At 40.9% G+C, this 21,970-nt stretch overlaps 1 protein-coding gene across 3 annotated transcripts in view; it reads left to right on the top strand.

The window, feature by feature from the left end:
• LOC308288999 (uncharacterized protein) overlaps positions 1-18,493 on the top strand; it is an 80,636-nt gene extending 62,143 nt beyond the window's left edge. For all 3 annotated transcript variants that reach the window (XM_080730494.1, XM_080730495.1, XM_080730496.1), the window contains 7 exons: positions 730-944; positions 1,184-1,425; positions 1,766-1,882; positions 4,732-4,873; positions 5,748-5,870; positions 15,485-15,537; positions 15,634-18,493. In XM_080730494.1, coding sequence (XP_080586620.1) covers positions 730-944; positions 1,184-1,425; positions 1,766-1,882; positions 4,732-4,873; positions 5,748-5,870; positions 15,485-15,537; positions 15,634-15,921 — 1,180 coding nt within the window. In that variant the 3' untranslated portion in view covers positions 15,922-18,493. The remainder of the gene's footprint in view (positions 1-729; positions 945-1,183; positions 1,426-1,765; positions 1,883-4,731; positions 4,874-5,747; positions 5,871-15,484; positions 15,538-15,633) is intronic.
• The last annotated feature ends 3,477 nt before the right edge of the window (positions 18,494-21,970 follow it).

The following is a 21,970-nucleotide window of genomic DNA, read 5'->3' as shown; positions in this document are numbered from 1 at the left end:
TGGTATAACATGTCCATAGTGAAGAAGTGGTGAACAATGTCAGGTGGTTTAACATGTCATAGTGAATGAAGTGGTGAACAATGTCAGGTGGTTTAACATGTCCATAGTGAATGAAGTGGTGAACAATGTCAGGTGGTATAACATGTCCATAGTGAATGAAGTGGTGAACAATGTCAGGTGGTATAACATGTCCATAGTGAATGAAGTGGTGAACAATGTCAGGTGGTATAACATGTCCATAGTGAATGAAGTGGTGAACAATGTCAGGTGGTATAACATGTCCATAGTGAATGAAGTGAGTGGTAAAAAAAAAAAAACAGGTGGTATACTACAGTATGTCCAAAGTGAACAAATTGTGTGGTGAACAATGCAAGGTGATATTGCGTGTCCATAATGAACAAAGCAAGTATTCCAATATCATCCTGTGGACCGCATTAAGTAAAAGTGGGGGCCGCATTAAGTGAAGTTGGGGCTGCATGTGGGCCTCCGGACTGCCAGTCATGGATGGTCTATGACATCACTTCTATGATGTCATAGACATTTATTTATAGTGGGACAATGTTATTAACGTTAATTAGTCTCCATCACCTGATGAACCTGATGAACACAAGGGTTAAAATGTTGTTCTACTATAAATAAATGTTTCTACTCAGAGTTAAGAACATTGTATTGACCTCCCTTCCTTCTCCAGTGTATGGAATGCTTCACATTTGTTTTGTTGTGTCACAGGTCCAATTTCCCCGGGGCGGGGCTGTTCCAGTGCAGACGGACAGGGTTGGTGTTTGTAACCACAGCTGGAGGGGAAGTGGTCTACGAGACTGTTCAGTGGGAGGAAAGATGTCTCCAGTCAACAGGAAGGACTCCTGCAGGTCCTCTGTTTGACATCCAGTGTCCTCAGAAGTGTGTCTGCCAGCTAGGCCTGCCACACTGTGACATCACACCTGGTGAGTCACTCAATGTGTCCTGCACATGTGAATATGTGAATGTTTCTTGTATAAAAAAGTAAAACAACTCAATTTAGGAGACGCTATTATTTTAAAATTAATTGTGGACTTTTCTATTTGAGATGTGAGCAGTGTCATGGATTTGTGTTGGACTAAGTTTGTTTAGGCATGGGATAGAACTCTTATGTTTCTATTGCTAACTAATAACCATTCTTTAATGTTTCAAATCCTTTCCACAGGTGATCTGTGTGTGGCCCACATCACAGATGAAGGGGTGGAACTCTTAGAACCACTGAGAGTGACCCAGACTTATGTGTTCGTAAAAGTGACCCACCTGTCTACTTTTGGGATCCTGGAGAAGATTTGGGACCTCTTCAAAACGTCAAAACATGCTCAGGTTCTGCTGTTCCTTCGACCACCGGGACCTGAGATACGGATACTGAATGTATTCCTGCTGCCGGAAAATGTGTCTCCAGACGAGGTACAATGTTGTTTATTAAGTAGCTTGCATCTCTGTGACATTGGATACATAAGTTGGCTGACATATTGTTTTGAGTGAACACCCATCAACATGCTTTGTGTCATTGTAGGTTTTATAAAACAACATGTTTGTGTCATTGTAGGTTTTATAAAACAACATGTTTGTGTCATTGTAGGTTTTATAAAACAACATGTTTGTGTCATTGTAGGTTTTATAAAACAACATGTTTGTGTCATTGTAGGTTTTATAAAACAACATGTTTGTGTCATTGTAGGTGTTATAAAACAACATGTTTGTGTCATTGTAGGTGTTATAAAACAACATGTTTGTGTCATTGTAGGTGATCAAACAACATCCTGGGGATGAACAACTCAAGACCACGTCTAACTGTGATCTTACAGTGGGCCAGCACTACAGTCTGCAATGCTCTGATACTTCATATAGAGTATTGCCCAGGGTATGACACATCAATACTACAACCTCACACCTCAATGCGCTGATAATTAAAATAAAGTATTGTCCAAAGTATCACACATCAATACTACAACCTCACAAGTCAGGAAAGAATATGAAAACCCATCATAAACCCATCATTAATGCCAATCACGCCAAAATGAGGGACAATGTGAGGGGCCCCTCGTTTTGGAATAATATGAAATTATATAAAATGATATAAAGACCATAACATAATTTGAAATAATATGAAATGATATCATTAACGGGTGAATACATCAGGGACATGAGGCCAGCAGTGCACACCTCGTGGTGAAGACATCAGGGACATGAGGCCAGCAGTGAACACCTCGTGGTGAAGACATCAGGGACATGAGACCAGCACCTCGTGGTGAAGACATCAGGGACATGAGACCAGCACCTTGTGGTGAAGACATCAGGGACATGAGACCAGCACCTCGTGGTGAAGACATCAGGGACATGAGACCAGCACCTTGTGGTGAAGACATCAGGGACATGAGACCAGCACCTTGTGGTGAAGACATCAGGGACATGAGGCCAGCAGTGCACACCTCGTGGTGAAGACATCAGGGACATGAGACCAGCACCTCGTGGTGAAGACATCAGGGACATGAGGCCAGCACCTCGTGGTGAAGACATCAGGGACATGAGGCCAGCAGTGCACACCTTGTGGTGAAGACATCAGGGACATGAGGCAAGCACCTCGTGGTGAAGACATCAGGGACATGAGGCCAGCACCTTGTGTTGAAGACATCAGGGACATGAGACCAGCACCTCGTGGTGAAGACATCAGGGACATGAGGCCAGCACCTCGTGGTGAAGACATCAGGGACATGAGACCAGCACCTTGTGGTGAAGACATCAGGGACATGAGGCCAGCACCTTGTGGTGAAGACATCAGGGACATGAGGCCAGCACCTCGTGGTGAAGACATCAGGGACATGAGGCCAGCACCTCGTGGTGAAGACATCAGGGACATGAGACCAGCACCTCGTGGTGAAGACATCAGGGACATGAGGCCAGCAGTGCACACCTCGTGGCGCTCTGCTTGCACACAAGAAGGCCATGTGTCCTGCTTGAGCGTGAGGTGCAAGTTGGCACCTCAACAGAGTGCAGTTCTTGTTTATTCTGTCTTGCATTCGCTGATGCAACATAACTCTTTGATACAGCAGCCATGTGCTCCGATGAGACGTCGGACATTCATAATCCTCCCAATTAAAATAAGCAGTCTGCCATCATGTAGTTAACAGATTCATTGCTTTTAACACATCACCTACCAGGTATTCATTAATGTGTCCGCCACTGCCAGGGCTCATGTTAACTTTGTTGTCGCCAATGGAAAGTCATTTCAAAAAGCTCAGAGAGCCAAGGACATGTACTGTATTTGTTTGTGCAACAGAAAGCTGCTTTATGGCAGCAACAGTAAAAAGTAATTTTCAGCATAATTCACAATTACAACACCAGAGGCATCTCCACAGATCACGTTCAACCCAGAGTCAAAGCCAACAAAGGGTCAAACTCTTTTTTCTGTTATACCACCAAAATGTGGAAAGCCTTACCGAGGGCCATAAAGGAGTGTGGATCCACAACATCCTTTAAAATCGCCCTGAAAAACCACTTATAGGCGGCAGCCGTTCGCAACTGGTAAATACCGTCATGAATCTGTACCTTTTCCTATGCAAACTGACAATAAAGTCTTCAATCAATCAATCAATCAATCAAAACCAGGGTCACAAAGCTGCTGTTGGTGTTCTACGACAGACAGCATCAACATAAGATGATGACGCCAATCAATGACAGAACATGTGTAATCATTTAAGCAGCGGTCTTCAATGTTTTTCAGGCCAAGGACCCCTTAGCTGAGAGAGAGTCTAGAGAGATGAAGCAGGGACCCCTTAGCTGAGAGAGTCTAGGGACCCCTTAGCTGAGAGAGAGTCTAGAGAGCTGAAGCAGGGACCCCTTAGCTGAGAGAGTCTAGAGAGATGAAGCAGGGACCCCTTAGCTGAGAGAGTCTAGAGAGATGAAGCAGGGACCCCTTAGCTGAGAGAGAGTCTAGAGAGATGAAGCAGGGACCCCTTAGCTGAGAGAGAGTCTAGAGAGATGAAGCAGGGACCCCTTAGCTGAGAGAGAGAGTCTAGAGAGATGAAGCAGGGACCCCTTAGCTGAGAGAGAGTCTAGAGAGATGAAGCAGGGACCCCCACTCCATATTGTATAACATTGTGTTGCAGATTAAACCTTTTAATCGATGTGTTTAGCAGCACTATCATCAGTGGCAGTGTTGTCAATTAATGAATTTCTATTTATCTGTTGAATTTGGACATTAAAACCTTGCTTAGTTGCCTAAACTTGACCTTTGACTCTGTTCTGCTAATTATTATTAGCAGAATTATTATTAGCCCCCCTGTAGTACATGGTTTAGAATGTTCCACTCTAAACCAAATATCCAGCATCGGATAATAATAATTAAAATAAATGTTCCACTCTAAACCAAATGGCAAGATCTACAAGCTCATTGTGAGCTACATGTGTTTAAACACACTGCAGCTATAAGCACCATGTGGATTTAGAGTTTGGCTTTACATTCAAGACTACTACTAGCAACAGAATGCAACAGAACTTAATAAGCTGCTTCTATAAAATGAAGCTTGGATTGGCAGCACACACATTCACAGTGAAGGCAGTTGAGAACTTCAGGGAAACACCTTTTTACCACCCCAACAATTGGTGCTTGTGCCATGCTATTAGTTTTACAGCTCTTACACAGACTTCACATTCTTGGGATTTTATTTTTATTTTTTAAAACTTTAACCCCTGTGTATTTATGGTTTTCAGAGTGTGCCATATCGTCAGAACTACGGACCAAATTACCATGCAACATTTGAGGTGAAGCTCAATCTCAATCTCAATGCATCACTCGTTGCATTGGAATTGCTGGGACCCGACACCGTCTGGGAGCAAGAGATTCACCTGAAAGGTAAAGGCAGAGTTTAATGTGAATTATGATATAGTGGAATAACTCTTTCATATTTAAATGTATTACAAAGCTTGATCACTGAATTCAGTGATGTGTTATTTCTGAATAGTGACCGCTAAGCTCAATAACAGACCTCTGTCCAATCAAAGACACATATCAATTATTAAATAGATATCAATTAAAGACATATGTCTCATATCAACCTGTAGGAGTGTACAGTGACTAAGCTCACCCTCCCCTGACATTCTGCCTCTTACCAGGGTTAGAGGTTAGCTGGTTATTTACCAGGTCAGATATAAATGTGTCAGTAGTCAGTAGTTAGGCCGGGTTTACACTGCAGTCAAATCCAGCCCAAATCCGATTTGGTTCTAAAATCCGATCTTTTGGCCTGACTTTTCACACTGCATTTGCAAGTGACACAGATCTGACCTGTGCGTTTAGACTGCTTTTACCAGCGTCAGCCCAAAGCTGCACTTAGTCGACATATCTGCTTTGGTTACCGTGGTGTCGGCGCCATGACGTTACGTAACAACGTTGACGCTAGTTGATTACGTTCAGGAAATGCGACATAACAGACAGGCGACAACAACAAAAACAAACACACGTTACAGGTTACAATATGTTTTTTCTTCTTTTATTTACTTCGCTCTTCTCTCTGGTTTTATCTATTTAGATCACGTGTTTTCTCTCTCCTCTCTTGTTTTTCTCATGTGCTCAGCGCCGCGCTGTAATCAAATAGTAAACACTCACGCTCTGTAATGACGTCTGACGACTTTTGATGTGACTCAGATCTGATTCAGGCTAGATTTCAGTGGCAGTGTAAAGCCGGCCTTACAGATCCTTTCAGGTAACACCATGTTTCTCATTGTAACAGTAGTCCAGCCTGCATCTGAAGATCGGACTTCATCTGAAGAGCCTCCAGTGTCCTCTTCAACTCCATCTGAAGAGCCTCCAGTGTCCTCTTCAACTCCAGCTTCCACAAGCAGAGCAGATGAAGGTGAGCTGACGCTACACTAAACTAGAGATATTGCAGCTAGTACACTAAAGGATTCCAATGACACCACCCACAAGTCTGAGCAGCAAATCGTTGAAAAGTTATATGGAGAAAATAGGAACTACCAACTACCGACCCATCAGAAGAGGGTGCGAGGTTAAGTTAAACCAATTAAGGACAAGGACTCTGAACCAAGTCAAATGACACCACGGTCATTAGGGATGTCCCGATACCACTTCTTTGCCGACCAAGTACAAGTACGAGTACTTAATTTGAGTACTTGTCGATACCGAATACCGATACTGTAAGTTAAGTTTCTGTACAAGTGCTTAAATAGTGTGTGGCGCTCCAAAATGAAATGCTTTACATAACTAGAAAAGAAAATTTCTACGAAATTTTAAGTGTGCCTGCAGCTAAGTCTGTGCAACCTTGTGTAGCGGTTGGTGTTAGCATTAGCGTTACATTTTTTAACATTAGCATTTTTTGCATAAGCTTTAACATTATGGTTCTTCATATGACACACCACCCACATGTCTGTATGACAAACGGTTCACGAGAAAAAGGGTCACTTCCTGTTTGGTGAGGGGCACTTCCTGTTTGGCGAAATAGGCCCCAATTAAGGTTAAGGACTCTTAATCAAGTCATTTCACACCACCCACGTGTCTGCACGACAAACGGTTCACGAGATAAAGGGTCACTTACTGTTTGGTGAGGGGCACTTCCTGTTTGGCGAAATAGGCCCCAATTAAGGTTAAGGACTCTTAATCTTGTCATTTGACGCAACCTGCGCGTCTGTACGACAAACGGTTCACGAGATCAAGGGTCACTTCCTGTTTGGTGAGGGGCACTTCCTGTTTGGCGAAATAGGCCCCAATTAAGGTTAAGGACTCTTAATTTTTGTCATTTAACGCAACCCGCGCGTCTGTACGACAAACGGTTCACGAGATCAAGGGTCACTTCCTGTTTGGTGAGGGGCACTTCCTGTTTGGCGAAATAGGCCCCAATTAAGGTTAAGGACTCTTAATCAAGTCATTTGATGCCATCCACGCGTCTGTACGACAAACGGTTCACGAGGTAAAGGGTCACTTCCTGTTTGGTGAGGGGCACTTCCTGTTTGGCGAAATAGGCCCCAATTAAGGTCAAGGACTCTTAGGGGGCGTTCTCACCCAAAGTCCGCTTAGAAGGTCCGGATCAGGGACCAAATGTTTACATTGTTGCATTTTGAATTTGGTCCGGTTAGCGTTCACACGGGACTTTTGTTAACATTAACATCATTAGAATTTTTTACATTAGCATTTTTATCATTAGAAACATTTTTATTATCATTAGCTTTAGCATTTTTTAGCATTATCATTGAATTCTTCCCTTTATCATTAAGTGTGCCTGCCATGCAATGCAATGGCAAAACACTTATTGTAATCCACCATACTTGATTAAGTGTGCCTGCCATGCAATGGCAAAACACTTATTGTAATCCGCCATACTTAATTAATTAATTAGGGTAGTTAATTAATTAGGGTAGTTAATAATGATCCCACAAATTTGGTGCGCTAATAACTGCCGCACAATTTACGCCACCGCCGCAATATATACATCAAAACGTGCGGCTCGGCCGGGAATGGTGTGCTATTACTTTTCTAAGAGAAAAGTTGTATCGTTTAATTGATATTAATTTATTAGTGAATTAATTTTACCCATTGACTTATAATGGGAATCGCAAAAACTCACATTCAATATTTTTTTTCTCGCTAAACCATAGGGGCTACAGTTTCAAAACTTGGAGAGGAGATTTATAATGATATCAAGGATTAAATAAAAAATAATTTCGTCAGTTGGCCTCATGGTGGCGCTATAACAGTCCACTTTACCTTTCGGCCTGTAACTCTTGAACCGTGGGTCGGAAAATTAAAATTCCTTTTTCCCTGGATTCCTTGGGTCATGACGCATCTCCTCATATAGGCCACGCCCATTTGCGTCAGGATAGATTTTCCGCCATTTTGAATTTTCTTCAAAACACACTTTTTGCTCCTTTTCCTACATATTTTCTCCAAATGTCACAAAAATTGATACACACGATCTATGGACTCATGCGATAAACACATTTAAACAATATTTTGATAGTCCATACCGTTCTTCCGTAACAGGGTTCCAAAGTTAGCGGGAGGAGCCCGTTTTGTAAGAAGTAGCCATAAATCACAAACGAAACATCCAGTCAACACCAAATTTTAACCACAAGTGGGGGGCGCTATACTGAACATATACCCAAAAGCATTTCCACTTCGACCCATAGGGGGCACCACAAACGCGCAAAACGTAACCGTTTCATGCCAAAACGTTTTTTTCAGGGGGAACGACCCTCTCAAAACGAAACACAAACGTTCTCGGGAGCGACGGGACAATGTAATCGCCTTGCGGAACTTGTGGGAGGAGCCTATTTCTCAAAAACAAGAAACCATATTGCTAATGCTAACACATGCTAATGCTAACAAATGCTAATGCTAACAAAGATGCTAATGTTAACACATACAAGGTTGCACACACTTAGCGAGCTGCAGGCACACTTAAAATGTCTTCAAAATTTTCTTTTCTAGTTAATAACTAGAAAAGAAAATTTCTAAGAAATTTTAAGTGTGCCTGCAGCTCGCTAAGTGTGTGCAACCTTGTATAGCAGTTTTACATCAGAATTTTTATCATTAGCTTTAACATTAACATTTTTTTTGCATTAGCATTATCATAGATTTGTTTTCCTTTAAACATTAGGCATTTGTTAGCATTAGCATTTGTTAGCATTAGCATTAGCATTTTTAACATTAGCATGTGTTAGCATCTGCATATGTTAGCATAGCATTAGCATGTGTTAGCATTAGCATTTGTTAGCATTAGCATTAGCATTTGTTAGCATTATCATGTATTAGCATTAGCATGTGTTAGCATTAGCATTAGCATTTGTTAGCATTAGCATTTGTTAGCATTAGCATGTATTAGCATTAGCATTTGTTAGCATTAGCATTAGCATATGTTAGCAGTAGCATGTGTTAGCAGTAGCATGTGTTAGCATTAGCATTTGTTAGCATTAGCATTCGCTAGCATTAGCATATGTTAGCATTAGCATCATGTATTAGCATTAGCATGTGTTAGCATTAGCATTAGCATTTGTTAGCATTAGCATGTGTTAGCATTAGCATTAGCATTTGTTAGCATTAGCATTTGTTAGCATTAGCATGTATTAGCATTAGCATTTGTTAGCATTAGCATATGTTAGCATTAGCATGTGTTAGCATTAGCATTTGCTCGCATTAGCATTCGTTAGCATTAGCATATGTTAGCATTAGCATTTTTTAGCATTAGCATTTGTTAGCATTAGCATTTGTTAGCATTAGCATTAGCATTTTTAGCATTAGCATTCGTTAGCATTAGCATATGTTAGCATTAGCATTAGTTAGCATTAGCATGTATTAGCATTAGCATTTGTTAGCATTAGCATATGTTAGCATTAGCATTTGTTAGCATTAGCATTTGCTAGCATTAGCATTGGTTAGCATTAGCATATGTTAGCATTAGCATTTTTTAGCATTAGCATTTGTTAGCATTAGCATGTGTTAGCATTAGCATTAGCATTTGTTAGCATTAGCATTAGCATTTTTAGCATTAGCATTCGTTAGCATTAGCATATGTTAGCATTAGCATTTGTTAGCATTAGCATTTGTTAGCATTAGCATGTGTTAGCATTAGGATTAGCATGTGTTAGCATTAGCATGTGTTAGCATTAGCATTTGTTAGCATTAGCATTAGCATTAGCGGTTAGCCGTTGGGACTGTGGGACCACCCACCGAGTTTGTGACCAGTAACGTGTTGGGAAGTGGAGACATGGCTGTTTAAAGCCCAGCCAATAGGAAGGCAGAGGGGGCGGGGCTTAAGCATTTACAGATAGTTCCTATTTGCCATGTAAGTACACACATCGAGTTTCGAGACGGTACCATGCTGCAAACTGGAGATAAAGCTGTTTAAAGCTAAGCCAATAGGAAGATAGGGGCGGGGCTTAAGAGGGGGCTGGGCTTAAGTAATAAGTCCCTATTGGCCGTTTAAGTCCAGACACCAAGTTTCAAGACGGTACCATGCTGTGAACTGGAGTAGTGGCTGTTTAAACCCAGCCAATAGGAATACAGAGGGGGCGGGGCTTAATCAATTACAGCTCATCCCTATTGGCCGGAAAAGACCAAAGTTGTGTGTGCATTTTAAAGTTTAAATCACGTTGCTAGGCCAAATTATGGCAGAGTTATGTGGCGCCAAAGTTTCTGGGTTTTTTTCTGAGTCCCCCAGTCAAAGTCAATGAGGGTTTTTGCGCGTAGTTTTTTACGAATTACGTTGCCATGGTAACGCGGATCGGAAAGAAAAGTAATAGCACACCATTCCCGGCCGAGCCGCACGTTTTGATGTATATATTGCGGAGGTGGCGTAAATCTTGCGGCAGTTATTACGTGCCGAAATTTCCCCCATTCTAAGTGAATGGGGTTTTTGGGCGTCGTTTTTTGCGAATAACGTCGCAATCGTAACGCGGATCGGAAAGAAAAGTAATAGCACACCATTCCCGGCCGAGCCGCACGTTTTGATGTATATATTGCGGCGGTGGCGTTAATTGTGCGGCAGTTATTACGTGCAGAAATTCGTGGCGAAAGACTTAATTAATGACTTAAGTATGGCGGATTACAATAAGTGTTTTGCCATTGCGTTGCATGGCAGGCACACTTCCCCCATTCTAAGTGAATGGGGTTTTTGGGCGTCGTTTTTTGCGAATAACGTCGCAATCGTAACGCGGATCGGAAAGAAAAGTAATAGCACACCATTCCCGGCCGAGCCGCACGTTTTGATGTATATATTGCGGCGGTGGCGTTAATTGTGCGGCAGTTATTACGTGCAGAAATTCGTGGCGAAAGACTTAATTAATGACTTAAGTATGGCGGATTACAATAAGTGTTTTGCCATTGCGTTGCATGGCAGGCACACTTAATAATGATCCCATAAATTTCGGCACGTAATAACTGCCGCACAATTTACGCCACCGCCGCAATATATACATCAAAACGTGCGGCTCGGCCGGGAATGGTGTGCTATTACTTTTCTTTCCGATCCGCGTTACGATTGCGACGTAATTCGCCAAAAACGACGCTAAAAAACCCCATTGACTTAGAATGGGGGAAATTTCGGCACGTAATAACTGCCGGACGATTTACGCCACCCCCGCAATATATACATCAAAATGTGCGGCTCGGCCGGGAATGGTGTGCTATTACTTTTCTTTCCGATCCGCGTTACCATGGCAACGTAATTCGTAAAAAACTATGTGCAAAAACCCCCATTGACTTTGAATGGGGGACTCAGAAAAAAAACCAGAAACTTTGACGCCACATAACTCTGCCATACTTTTGCCTAGCAACGTGATTTAAACTTTAAAATGCACACACAACTTTGGTCTTTTTTCGGCCAATAGGGATGAGCTGTAATTGATTAAGCCCCGCCCCCTCTGTATTCCTATTGGCTGGGTTTTAAACAGCCACTACTCCAGTTCACAGCATGGTACCGTCTTGAAACTTGGTGTCTGGACTTAAACGGCCAATAGGGACTTATTACTTAAGCCCCGACCCCTCTTTAGCCCCGCCCCTATCTTCCTATTGGCTTAGCTTTAAACAGCTTTATCTCCAGTTTGCAGCATGGTACCGTCTCGAAACTCGCTGTGTGTACTTACATGGCAAATAGGAACTATCTGTAAATTATTAAGCCCCGCCACCTCTGCCTTCCTGTTGGCTGGGCTTTAAACAGCCATATCTCCACTTCCCAACACGTTACTGGTCACAAACTCGGTGGATGGTCCCACAGTCCCAACGGCTAACCGCTAATGCTGATGCTAATGCTAACAAATGCTAATGTTAACACATGCTAATGCTAACAAATGCTAATGCTAACAAATGCTAATGTTAACAAATGCTAATGCTAACACATGCTAATGCTAACAAATGCTAATGCTAACAAATGCTTATGCTAATGTTAATGCTAACAAATGCTAATGCTAACACATGCTAATGCTAACAAATGCTAATGCTAACACATGCTAATGCTAACAAATGCTAATGTTAATACATGCTAATGCTAACTAATGCTAATGCTAATAAATGCTAATGCTAACAAATGTTAATGCTAACAAATGTTAATGCTAACAAATGCTAATGCTAACACATGCTAATGCTAACTAAAGCTAATGCTAACACATGCTAATGCTATGCTAACATATGCAAATGCTAACACATGCTAATGCTAAAAATGCTAATGCTAATGCTAACAAATGCTAATGTTAACAAATGTTAATGCTAACAAATGCCTAATGTTTAAAGGAAATAAAATCAATGATAATGTTAATGCTAAAAAAAATGTTAATGTTAAAGCTAATGATAAAAATGCTGATGTAAAAAATTCTAAAAATGATTTTAATGTTAATGCAAAATGCTAATGCTAACACCAACTGCTATACAAGGTTGCACACACTTAGCGAGCTGCAGGCACACTTAAAATTTCTTAGAAATTCTCTTTTCTAGTTTTAAACATTAGGCATTTGTTAGCGGTTAGCCGTTGGGACTGTGGGACCACCCACTGAGTTTGAGACCAGTAACATGTTGGGAAGTGGAGACATGGCTGTTTAAAGCCCAGCCAATAGGAAGGCAGGGGGTTGGGGCTTAAGCAATTACAGATAATTCCTATTTGCCATGTAAGTACACACAGCGAGTTTCGAGACGTTACCATGCTGCAAACTGGAGATATAGCTGTTTAAAGCTAAGCCAATAGGAAGATAGGGGCGGGGCTTAAGAGGGGCGGGGCTTAAGTAATAAGTCCCTATTGGCCGTTTAAGTCCAGACACCAAGTTTCAAGACGGTACCATGCTGTGAACTGGATTAGTGGCTGTTTAAAGCCCAGCCAATAGGAATACAGAGGGGGCGGGGCTTAATCAATTACAGCTCATCCCTATTGGCCGGAAAAAGACCAAAGTTGTCTGTGCATTTTAAAGTTTAAATCACGTTGCTAGGCAAAAGTATGGCAGAGTTATGTGGCGCCAAATTTTCAGGGTTTTTTTCCCGAGTCCCCCATTCAAAGTCAATGGGGTTTTTGGGTGTTGTTTTTTGCGAATTACGTCGCAATGGTAACGCGGATCGGAAAGAAAAGTAATAGCACACCATTCCCGGCCGAGCCGCACGTTTTGATGTATATATCGCGGCGGTGGCGTAAATCGTGCGGCAGTTATTAGGGCTCCAAATTTTGTGGGATCATTATTATTATTAAGTGTGCCTGCTATGCAATAGCAGAACACTTATTGTAATCCGCCATACTTAAGTCGGTCGGTCGGTCGGTAATGTTCTTGCAAATTTCGGCACGTAATAAGTGCCGCACAATTTACGCCACCACCGCAATATATACATCAAAACGTGCGGCTCGGCCGGGAATGGTGTGCTATTACTTTTCTTTCCGATCGGCGTTACCATTGCGACGTAATTCGCAAAAAACGACGCCAAAAAACCCCATTCACTTAGAATGGGGGAAATTTCGGCACGTAATAACTGCCGCACGATTTACGCCACCCCCGCAATATACACATCAAAATGTGCGGCTCGGCCGGGAATGGTGTGCTATTACTTTTCTTTCCGATCCGTGATACGATTGCGATGTAATTCGCAAAAAAACTACGCCCTAAACCCCATTGACTTAGAATGGGGGACTCCGAAAAAAAACCAGAAACTTTGGCGCCACATAACTCTGCCATACTTTTGCCTAGCAACGTGATTTAAACTTTAAAATGCACACACAACTTTGGTCTTTTTCCGGCCAATAGGGATGAGCTGTAATTGATTAAGCCCCGCCCCCTCTATAACAGGAATTGTCCTTCGCCAAACAGGAAGTGCCTCTATAACTCATGAACCGTTTGTCGTACAGACTCGCGGCTGGTGTCATAATTTTTTTTTTTCTCAAAAAATTTTTTTTCTCAAAAATTTTTTTTTCTCAATTTTTTTTTTCTCAAAAATTTTTTTTCTCAAAAATTTTTTTTTCTCAAAATTTTTTTTCTCAAAATTTTTTTTCTCAATTTTTTTTTCTCAAAATTTTTTTTCTCAAAAAAATTTTTTTCTCAATTTTTTTTTCTCAACATTTTTTTTTCTCAAATTTTTTTTTCTCAAATTTTTTTTTCTCAAAATTTTTTTTTTCTCAATTTTTTTTCTCAAATTTTTTTTTTCTGAAATTTTTTTTTCTCAAAACATTTTTTTTCTCAAAACATTTTTTTCTCAAAAAATTTTTTTTCTCAAAAAATTTTTTTTTCTCAAATTTTTTTTTTCTCAAATTTTTTTTTCTCAAATTTTTTTTTTCTCAATTTTTTTTTTTCTCAAAACACTTTTTCTCAAAAAATTTTTTTTTCTCACAAAACAATTTTTTCTCAAAAAACTGTCGTTAAAGTGCGACCCGTGATAACGGCCAAAAATGCGCCAAAACGCCACTATGCTAATGCTAATGTTAAATAATGTAACGCTAATGCTAACACCAACCGCTACACAAGGTTGCACAGACTTAGCGAGCTGCAGGCACACTTAAAATTTCTTGGAAATTTTCTTTTCTAGTTATTAAGTATGCATGGCAGGCACACTTAACTAAGTATGGCGGATTACAATAAGTGTTTTGCCATTGCATTGCATGTTAGGCACACTTAATTATGTTGTCATGGCTAGAGTGAGAGAAGGTGAAAACCCTGTTTATTAGTTGAACTAACACACACAAAACTGTGTCTTAGGACTTTTGATATGTTGTTACCAACATATGTGTCCCAATTTGGCTGGGAGCCAGTCATTGGATTTTTATTCATTTTCATTTTTTCATTTCATTTGAAAGCTGGGGATCATAGCTACAAAATGATATATTGGTTGTGGAGATTGACCCAACAGTTTTGAAGATATGGCTTATAGAATGATGCCATGCTGAAATACTACTTTTGAGATATTCAAGTTCTAAATAAATGTCTAACCTGCAAATGACCTGACGATCTCTCACATTAATTAAAAAAAGTCTTATTTACATGCAGAGTTAAGCTCTGGCGTTTAAGTGAAATGTAGCCTGAAATTTATGAAATGCTTTAGTGGCTTTATCACATTTTAGTGAGAAAAAAAAAAAAAAGGTATTTTCAGTCCCTGTCTAAAGCTGTACTTTCCGAGATGACTGGCCCCAGTGAGATTGGGGCACATATTTATGAAACAAAATGGTATCTGGCGCTGCCGTGAGCAATATCGGCCGGTGTCGGGGCGAGTACTGATTCTGGTACCGGTATCGGGACATCCCTAACGGTCATGCCGTTTTATGAAAACTCACGCTTTTGATAACTTCTCATCCTTAAGGTCTTTTGTGTGCGCTGAACAAGTTTGTGGTGATTCTGAACATCCTCCTAGGAGGACTTTGTTAAAGTACTACCCGTGAAAATGGCAAAACACCACAATAATGTTCATACATATAGGTGAAACCATATTGTGGGGCTTCAACGTAGACATTTCTACGCTTTACAAGCAAATGAAACATTACATTTCTTCTTTGCTTGACAGCTGAGCCTCATCCAGAGAAGACCATGGCTTCCACTCACATAGATGCTCCACAGGTAGGTTTACTGGCAAATAGCAACTCAAAATACGGTGTCATTGTTACAATTGTTGCATTTTGAAGAAAAGAAATAATACCTGCTACTCATTTCTAGGGCCCGTCTGAGAAGATATTGGTCACCAACAAGGTGAAACTTATCAAGTGGCTCAGCGAGGATCTCCTCTACATTCTCCAGCATGTTGAGGCTGATGGAATTATTAATCATAGAGTTTATAAACAACTGATGGAATTGAAGCCAGAAACGGCTTGCATTAAACTTATTGATAGAATGATTGAGGGAGGAGAGGGAACTTCATCTCAGTTCCTGAAACTTCTACAAAAAACAGAGATTCTGGACACGTGTCCACAACTCAAGGACTGGAATGCTTCTTTTCTTTGGTAAAAAAGATTAAAAAAAAAGAGAAAAAAAAAAAAAGATTATTTGCACCGGGTGTAATGTCGACTTTGTTTGACTGTATACTGTAGATTAATTAAGTTATGCTGTGATGGAGCAGCAGTTCTTCTACCAGTGGTATTGTTACTTGCTCCAGCAGAGCGCGTAAGTACTGTTTCCAGCCGACAGTACAAAGGCAGGGCCTTTAGCCAATGAGGGAGCAGCGTTCTTGGTGACATCACCACCAACAAGTGCGACCTGATACCTCTACCAATATGATTAGATTCATAAGACCACAGAGTATGAGTGGTCATTATCACCTCAAGACAACAGCCACCTCAGACGCCACGTTATCACATGAAGAAGACTGTTTGAACTGTTCAATGCCCCCCAGATACGCTTCCTCGGATGGTTACTGGACAGTGTACCGTTTTGCATGTGTTATTTTCTTGGACGGTTCAGGAGTATTTGGGGAGAGGCTCATTGTAGATATCAGTCTATCCCGTTACAATGCATCAGACCTCTGGGAGATGGATTGTTGAGGTGTAGCGCCACACCTACCATCATCTCCCAGTACATTTATTACTGAATGACTTGATGCACCCAAACCGAGTCAGCGGTGCGAGAGCTCTAGCAACTGAGCTACCCTAGCCTGATTTCAGTCTCAGCTCACGCTTTAGTCTGAAACTGTGCTCCATTCTGAGCGATTTACGGGGGACTTTTTTGCGAGCGTGTCCGCGCGCGAGTGATCGCGACGCACCGTCGGGGAGTGTGTGTGTGTGATTGTGTGTGTGTCTCTGTCTGTGCCAGTGACTGCTTCCACACAGAACTGCGACCAGAAACTTGTAATCAACATTAAACTGCTTGGTGAAATCAGTGCGCTCGTGCGTGTGTGTGTGTGTGTGTGTGTGCCTTCCTCAGCCTGCCTGTGTGTGTGTGTGTGTGTGTGTGAACTTCGTTTGAATCGTTTCAACTGCTGCGCGGATTGGATATTCGTTAGACCCACCCCACCCCCACCCCGCGCGCTCATTGGACAGCCGAAAATAAAAACCGATTCATGTACTAAGCTCCAGACCAGAGAAAGAGTCCACTCTGAGAGTGGGCGGGGTCTCTGGTCTGGAAGCAGGCTAGAGCTACCCAGCTATATAAGCTATATTCTATGGACTGTATATATGGTAATATGTCAGGAAATGCACAACGCCTGTACTTTTCATATCCTGTTGTGTTTTCTGACATCACGTGTGGAGACGGTTACTTAATGACAAGCAGAAGTAAACATGCCTCATACTGTACTTTTTATGTACATTATATCTTTGATGTTGATATTTCTGCTCAATAGACTGAGGAACAGTCATGTGACCAGTTGTATGTTTGATCATGTAAATATCACAGTGATGTCATACATTCATGTATTGATCATGTAAATATCACAGTGATGTCATACATTCATGTATTGATCATGTAAATATCACAGTGATGGCATACATTCATGTATTGATCATGTAAATAACACAGTGATGTCCATACATTCATGTATTGATCATGTAAATATCACAGTGATGTCATACATTCATGTATTGATCATGTAAATATCACAGTGATGTCATACATTCATGTATTGATCATGTAAATATCACAGTGATGTCCATACATTCATGTATTGATCATGTAAATATCACAGTGATGTCATACATTCATGTATTGATCATGTACATATCATACATTCATGTATTGATCATGTAAATATCACAGTGATGTCATACATTCATGTATTGAACATGTAAATATCACAGTGATGTCCATACATTCATATTGATCATGTAAATATCACAGTGATGTCATACATTCATGTATTGATCATGTAAATATTACAGTGATGTCATACATTCATATTGATCATGTAAATATCAGTGATGTCATACATTCATGTATTGATCATGTAAATATCACAGTATTCTGATGTTCATACATTCATGTATTGATCATGTACATATCATACATTCATGTATTGATCATGTACATATCATACAGTCATGTATTGATCATGTAAATATCATACATTCATGTATTGATCATGTACATATCATACAGTCATGTATTGATCATGTAAATATCATACATTCATGTATTGATCATGAACATATCATACAGTCATGTATTGATCATGTACATATCATACAGTCATGTATTGATCATGTAAATATGATACATTCATGTATTGATCATGTACATATCATACAGTCATGTATTGATCATGTATTGATCATGTACATATCATACAGTCATGTATTGATCATGTATTGATCATGTATTGATCATGTACATATCGAGGGGACGACCTTTACTTTGTGGATGTGTGTAAAAAGGTAAGGATCAACAGTCTTGTTGGCGGTGCCTGATGTGGAACGTCATAGTGGAGGGAAAGCTTCTGATTGGAGCACATTTTATGTGTGATATTTCACACATCACACTGGCAACACTGTATATTTGACCTGTTGTATGTGTGATCATTTAATTATCTCTGTAGCAGCCTTAGACCATGATAAACTCATCAATATTACTGCTGTACAGACAGCTTGGGTTCTCCTCTTTATCTCTGTTTCATATAAATGTTATGATCAACTTTATGTCAATAAACGTTCTGTGAAAACATGATTTATTTCATGTGTTGGAGTAAATCACTCAATGTCCTGTTTACCAATGATGCAGTCATTTAAAACAGTGCTTGTAGATCTGCTGTATTCAATCCAGAGATTCATAATTATAATTAACACATCAACCATGGACAGCTTATTATGTTCATTATATGTCATCAATACATTACAGATTAGGTTTATTTCTCAGTATAATTTGTAACTTCTTGTTCGTAGTGTTGTGTATGTTTTATATTATTTTATTATGAGTCTAAACAATTATAGAATACTGGAGCCTCCAGGACCACGGACAGCAACGACGGGCCATTCCCCATTAATGATTGAATAATATCCTACAGAACAGATGACATCACGTAGCTGTAATGTAGGCTATATTGCTGGCTCAATTTGTTAATTATTAGGAGCAATAAATATAGTCTATATATGCCTATTGATTTAGCAATAAATAGGCTCAAGAAATGTGCCAAATTACAATGGGTCACTGTGACATGGCTTATTTAATCAAATCCAATCAATGCTTTATAGTATGCCTTTGGGTAGCTCACCAGATCTGCAAACTCGCAAGCATGCATGTTGTGTAGTCTGTAGACACACCTCGTTGTGAGCTTGTAGATCGGCAATTTTTCGCAGTTTGGCTGGGGTCTGTCTTGTTATCAAATGATATCGTCGGCCCAAAACTGATGGACATGGAATATATAGACAAGGCGCACAGTTGTGCACGACGCTGTCTGTCTGTCTGTCTGTCAGTCTTTATTACTAGATTTATTATTTAGATCAGATTGGTCATGTAAATGCACCTATTGTCGCGCTGTTGCATTAGTCCTATATCATTATCATCATCACATAAACAATCCATATTTGCGCGCCTGACGGCACATAGGCCTATAAGATAGCCTAATAGGCTCCAATCGCTCCATGTACAAGTGCATTAAACGAACAAAAAGGCTTAAATACTTCTAAAATGGACAATTTCTTATATCCCTTTACCCCAGTCCCCTTAATTTATCTGATGAAGGATATAGGATATTTTGCTGGTGGTTTCGTTATTCGTAGGCCTATAGGCTATTTATGATCGCAAGCCAAGAAGACAATTAAGGTGGCGTTTCCAAAACGTTTCTGGACACACACGCACGCACGCACGCACACACACGCACACGCACACATTTGCGCTCTTAAGTTATGTAGGCCTATTGCTGCAACCAATAGGGGACAAACGAATATACACGTAGGCCTAAATGAACTTGAACTTTATGCATATGCACACTGGCTGGGAGTGGATCGATCGCTCTCTCCCTCTCTCTCTTTCTGTCATTTGTTTCTTTTCCTAAATAAATAAGCAGCAGCAGTTAACGGCTGCATGGCGCTGTCAACTAAATGATCAGGTCGCTTTTGGCGAGAGAGAGAGAGAGAGAAATAGTTGCAAGTGCAAGCGCTGGCCGTCTGTCGCGCTGCCTGCCTGTCTGTCTGTCTGTCTGTCTGTCTGTCTGTCTGTCTGTCTGTCTGTCTGTCTGTCGCGCGCGCTCTGGATGGATAGATAAATAGCGAGGGGGGGGGGGGGGGGGGGGGCGGTGCAAGCGCCGCTGTGACGGACGGACGGACGGACGGACGGACGCGTAGCGTCGCGCTCCGTGCCAGCTATACCGTCAATTAATTTTACGCTTACAGTTAACGGATGGGTCCATTTGGTTTCATTTTAGTTACAGACATAAGGTGGTCCACATTCTCCACAACTCTTTAGCTCGGGACCACCTGGGATCCCCTCAAGGACCACTGGTTGAAAAGCAGCCATAAAGAAATGTGTCCTCCGCTTAAGGCTGTGTCCATATAACAATTTGAACTAGAAGTATAAGTTTATACGTATAAAAAATGGTCTACCTCCGCGTCATCGGCGCCCACACCCTAGGTGGGGTTGGCGATAGGGCCTTTCTGTGTGGAGTTTGCATGTTCTCCCCGTGTCTCCTAGGGTTGATACCCTCACAAAAACATGCATGTAATCCTGGTCTCAATAATGCCTCCCCCTGGCCAGCCGGGGCGCCTGATGGAGGGGAAAGGAACTGGTTGGAATAACGTGTTCCTTCCACGCGCTACGTCCAAACCAGGGAAATCTCCACTGTCAGGTGAAAAGAAGCAACTTGGACTCCTCATGCATAGAAGGAAGCATGAGGTCAGTCCGTTGCCTCCCCAGGTTGGCAGAGGGAGAGCAGAGCCCAGGATTACATAGGCAATTGGCACTGGGTGAAAAAATGGGTTACAAAAATTGTGGGATAAAAATTATTTAAAAAAAAAAAAAAAAGGTCTACCAGAGGTATAGATATGCAAGTTTTTTAGACATCTAAACTTAGACTAGACGTCTAATATACGTCTAATAGACATCTAAGTTTATACCTGGGTCTAAATTTAGACGTCTAATAGACGTCTATATTTAGACCTTAACTCTTATTCTGCTTTGAACGTTCCTGTTCGCCCCAATTTTTCAGGTCGCGGCGCGCCAATACGGCGCTCGTTCGTTTACCTCGTCTGATGACTGTAAGCTGATGAGGGGTCACGCCGCCGTGTACTGTAAACACATTTTCCACGGTGATGGTGTAAAAAATCCATTATGCGTTAACATCAACGGAGACCAATTCACTTCCTTGTTTATTCCCACTGGCTGTGAGGCTCTGTGGCCCGTGACTGCACTGAATGTACGGCAACACATAACAGGCAAATTCACATTCATTCTTGCATGACGCCGCCCTCTGCTGCCTGGCAGACCAAAGTGCACTATTGCACAATCAAAAAAAAAAAAAAAAGAAAAAAAAATGTCTATCTATCTACTATAACGTCGCAAAGGTAAGCCGCTTTTTGATGGCACCAGACCCAATAAATAAATAAATAATCTGGCAGTAGTAGAGTTAACGGCCGGACGTCTATTAGAAGTCTAAATTTAGACCCAGGTATAAACTTAGACGTCTATTAGACGTATATTAGGTAAGGTAAGGTAAGGTAATTTATTTGTAAAGCGCCTTTCAAAACAAAAGTTACAAGGTGCTGTACACAATGACACAATGAAATAAAACAAAAACATCACAGAAAAATAAAACAATGCATATAAATAGACAGTAAGTACATGTTAATAAACAATATTACACACCAAAGTGATTCCTAAATAAGTGGGTTTTTAGCAGTCTTTTAAAAACATCTACTGACTCTGCATATTTTAATGACAGTGGTAATCCATTCCAGAGAGTAGGAGCTACTACTGTAAACGCTCGATCCCCTTTAGTTTTAAGCTTTGTTTTGGGAACCTTGAGTAGGCGTTTGTTTGACGACCTAAGCAGCCTCACATTATCTTTGGGTGGCAATAATTCTGCTATATAATCAGGGGCCAGCCCGTGGATAGCTTTATAAGCAATTAAACAAAT

The sequence above is a fragment of the Nannobrachium achirus genome (assembly GCF_963921795.1).
Source record: "Nannobrachium achirus genome assembly, chromosome: 7".
NCBI classification, from domain to species: Eukaryota; Metazoa; Chordata; class Actinopteri; order Myctophiformes; family Myctophidae; genus Nannobrachium; species Nannobrachium achirus.
The sequence above is the reverse complement of the archived record's forward strand: the minus strand, read 5'-3'. Positions and strand labels throughout refer to the sequence as shown.